General features: G+C 42.4%; 1 protein-coding gene across 1 annotated transcript in view; it reads left to right on the top strand.

Moving 5' to 3' along the window:
* Positions 1-2,884, top strand: part of LOC118755802 (uncharacterized protein K02A2.6-like) — a 9,751-nt gene extending 6,867 nt beyond the window's left edge. Inside the window, exons 2-3 of the mRNA XM_036490619.1 lie at positions 9-736; positions 1,222-2,884. Of these exons, the coding sequence (XP_036346512.1) occupies positions 9-736; positions 1,222-2,884 (2,391 nt within the window). The remainder of the gene's footprint in view (positions 1-8; positions 737-1,221) is intronic.
* The last annotated feature ends 569 nt before the right edge of the window (positions 2,885-3,453 follow it).

Below are 3,453 nucleotides of genomic sequence, written 5' to 3' on the forward strand. Positions count from 1 at the left end.
TTAACCAGATACAGCAAAATCAGAGAAGCAGTCAAATTGAAAATTTAATTAGTAAATACTCGAATGTGTTTTCGACCACTACCGGAAAAATTAAAGACTTGCAAGCTCGTTTGTACCTAAAACCTAATGCAGCGCCGAAGTTTGTGAAGCACCGAAGAGTTCCTTTTCCGTTAATGGAAGCAGTGGAGAAGCAATTGGATGCACAAGTAGCAGAAGGTCTTCTTAAGAAGGTTGAAACCAGCGAATGGGCTACGCCAATTGTCGTGGTGCGGAAAAAGGGTGGTGGAGTCCGAATATGCGGGGACTATAAAGTTACGCTGAACCCGGTTTTATTGGTCGATGAACACCCACTACCAACAGTAGATGAGCTGTTTAGCAAAATGGCAGGTGGCGTACGGTTTTCGAAAATCGACTTGGAAACAGCATACCTTCAACTAGAGGTACATCCAGACGATAGGCACCTTCTTACGCTCAACACACACAGGGGATTGTACCAACCAACTCGTATGATGTTCGGCATCGTCAGTGCACCGGCAAAATGGCAGCGATTAATGGAACAGGCTATAGGAGATATTCCGGGAGTATCGGTCTTTTTGGACGATATAAAGGTGACAGCGCCAGAAGATGATACACACATACAACGTGTCGAGGAAGTACTTAAAAGGCTCGATCACTACAACATGCATGTTAACTTGGAAAAATCTCAATTTTTGAAGGACAGTATAGAATACTGCGGGTACGTAATAAGCAAAGAAGGCATTCGTCGAATGAGCAACAAGATCCAGGCTATACAGAATATGAAAGTTCCAACAAACCGTGAAGAAGTTCGTTCATTCATGGGGCTCGTGAACTATTATGGCAGATTCGTTAAAAACTTAAGCGACATAGTTCACCCAATCAATAGATTGCTGCTAGACAAAGTGACTTGGTCATTCGACAAAAAGTGCAAAGTGGCGTTCGAGGAAATAAAAAAGCAAATGCAATCAAACGTAATTCTTGCCCACTACGATTCAAAATTGCCGATCACGTTAGCTGTGGATGCTAGCCCAATCGGGGTAGGGGCGGTCCTTAGCCACATGTATGAAGATGGCACTGAGAGACCGATTCAGTTCGCGTCACAGACTTTAAGCAAAGTGCAACAACGCTATCAACAACGCTCGACAAAGAGGCATACGCAATTATTTTCGGAATACGTAAGTTTTACCAATATTTATATGGAAGGCAATTTACGCTCGTTACAGATAATCGGGCGATATCACAAATATTTGCACCTGGTAGAGGCATACCGATAAATTCAGCAACTCGTATGCAGCATTACGCGTTATATTTGGAACAGTTTGACTACAAAATCGAATGCAAGCGTTCGAAAGAGAATGGGAACGCAGATGCTCTTTTGCGGTTATCCAATGCAGCCACATCCGAACAGGTGGAAGAAGTTTACGTGGTGGAAGAAGAGTTGTTCGAAAATTTGCCGGTAACGGTAGCGGAACTTCAGCGTGAAACGAAAGCGAACGAAACAATAAGACGACTTTATGAGGGTTTGAAGTATGGCAGAAAGTGCGAGGCAAAAGATCGATTTGGCATCGAACAACACGAATTTACTTTACATAATGACTGTATACTGAGGGGAGTGCGCGTATACATTCCAAATAATCTACGACAAAGAGTACTGGACGAATTGCACACGGCTCATTTCGGTGTGGTCAGAATGAAAAGTTTGGCCAGAGCCTACGTATGGTGGTATCAAATGCATAAGGACATCGAGATTGTGGTGCAAAAGTGCATTGCATGCCAAGTCACCCGACCAGACCCTAAAAGAACAATGCCAGTACACAGTTGGAAAACACCCGGAAAAGTTTTTGAACGAGTACACGTAGATTATGCCGGTCCGGTAATGGGTAAATATTTGTTTATTTTAATTGACGCATTTAGCAAATGGCCGGAAGTCCATTTAGCTTCAAACATGACCACCGAAACAACGGTTGAAAAATGTCGCGAGATATTTGCGCAGTTTGGGGTACCAAATGTCTTGGTAAGTGATCACGGAAGACAGTTCAACTCGACCGAATTTCAAAAATTTTTGAAGAAAAATGGAGTCATCCATAAGCAAGGAGCACCGTATCACCCAGCAACAAACGGTCAAGCAGAACGTTATGTACAAACGATTAAGAATAAACTTATCGCAGCAAATTACACACCAGAATCGCTGAAAAGCGAGCTTTCAAAGATACTTATAGCTTACAGGCGAACCATTCACCCAGTAACTAACAAATCGCCATCGATGCTTATGCTAGGGCGGCATATACAAACACGTTTGGATTTACTTTTGCCGCAAAATGATCAAGCGAAATTCGGTAAGACGCTACCAACAAAGAGGATTGACATAGGGGAAAGAGTAGCAGTACGCGATTACCTGGCAAAGCCCAAATGGAAATTTGGAGTAGTTGAAGCAAATAAAGGCGATTTGCATTATAGTGTCAGACTCGACGACGGTCGAAAATGGACGAGACATATCGACCAAATGCGAAGATCAAGAGTATCAATCGACGATACGCCGGAAGATTCTTCTAAAGCAACAGGAATGCTAGCGGGAGGTCCAGTCAGCGAACAAATGGGAAGAGCTCAGAATCATTCATTATCGTCACATCAGACTCCAGATGCGGTCACAAATCACTCATCGCAATCATCATCTCAACCACATCAACCTGTCGAGGCACCACCTGAAGAAACACTTCGTGGAAAGGGCGGAGAAGAGGCTAACAAAAACCTACAGTCAGACACATCGCAAAAGCCGACATCGACAACAACAACACTGGAATCACCCGAGACCATGCTGCGCCGTTCGCAAAGGCAACGTAAAATACCAAAACGTTTATTATCATAAATATGTATGTACATTGCAACCAAGAATGATAGAATACAAGATTGCGCCGATCAGAGAGGATTTTAGAGAATAACTTTTGTGTGACGTCACACTGGTGCAATTGCGAGAGAGAAATGCCAAAACGTGAGCAAGAATGGAAGAAGAAGAAAAAATGTTGCAAGGAAAACGTAAACAAGTTGCACAAGTGTGACGTCATGCAAACAACGATTCTGTCAAATTCGTTAAGAGAGGAATAGCGGTCCGAGATCGGCGCAACCTTTGTATTCTCTCAATCGTGCATTGCAACCATTAATTCAATTCTAACTCTTGTAACTCTTGTTACTGAAAAATTGTAAACCCTAGGGGAGAGAGAGATCTTATGTACATATATGAGAGATACACTTAGCCACTTAAGCATAATATTCTACGTACACATACATACACACAGACGAACGAATAACGAAACCCAGCAAACACAAGAAAAAATATTCTCCAACGTTTGAGAAACCCTTAATTTTCAAGTTGAGTTTCAACATTCCTTACCATTTGAGAATTATCATTTTCTCTAACCCTATTCCTCAATTTGCCCT

This window comes from Rhagoletis pomonella, unplaced genomic scaffold, assembly GCF_013731165.1.
Source record: "Rhagoletis pomonella isolate Grant_MI unplaced genomic scaffold, Rhpom_1.0 Rhpom_scaffold_00002, whole genome shotgun sequence".
Classification (NCBI taxonomy): Eukaryota; Metazoa; Arthropoda; class Insecta; order Diptera; family Tephritidae; genus Rhagoletis; species Rhagoletis pomonella.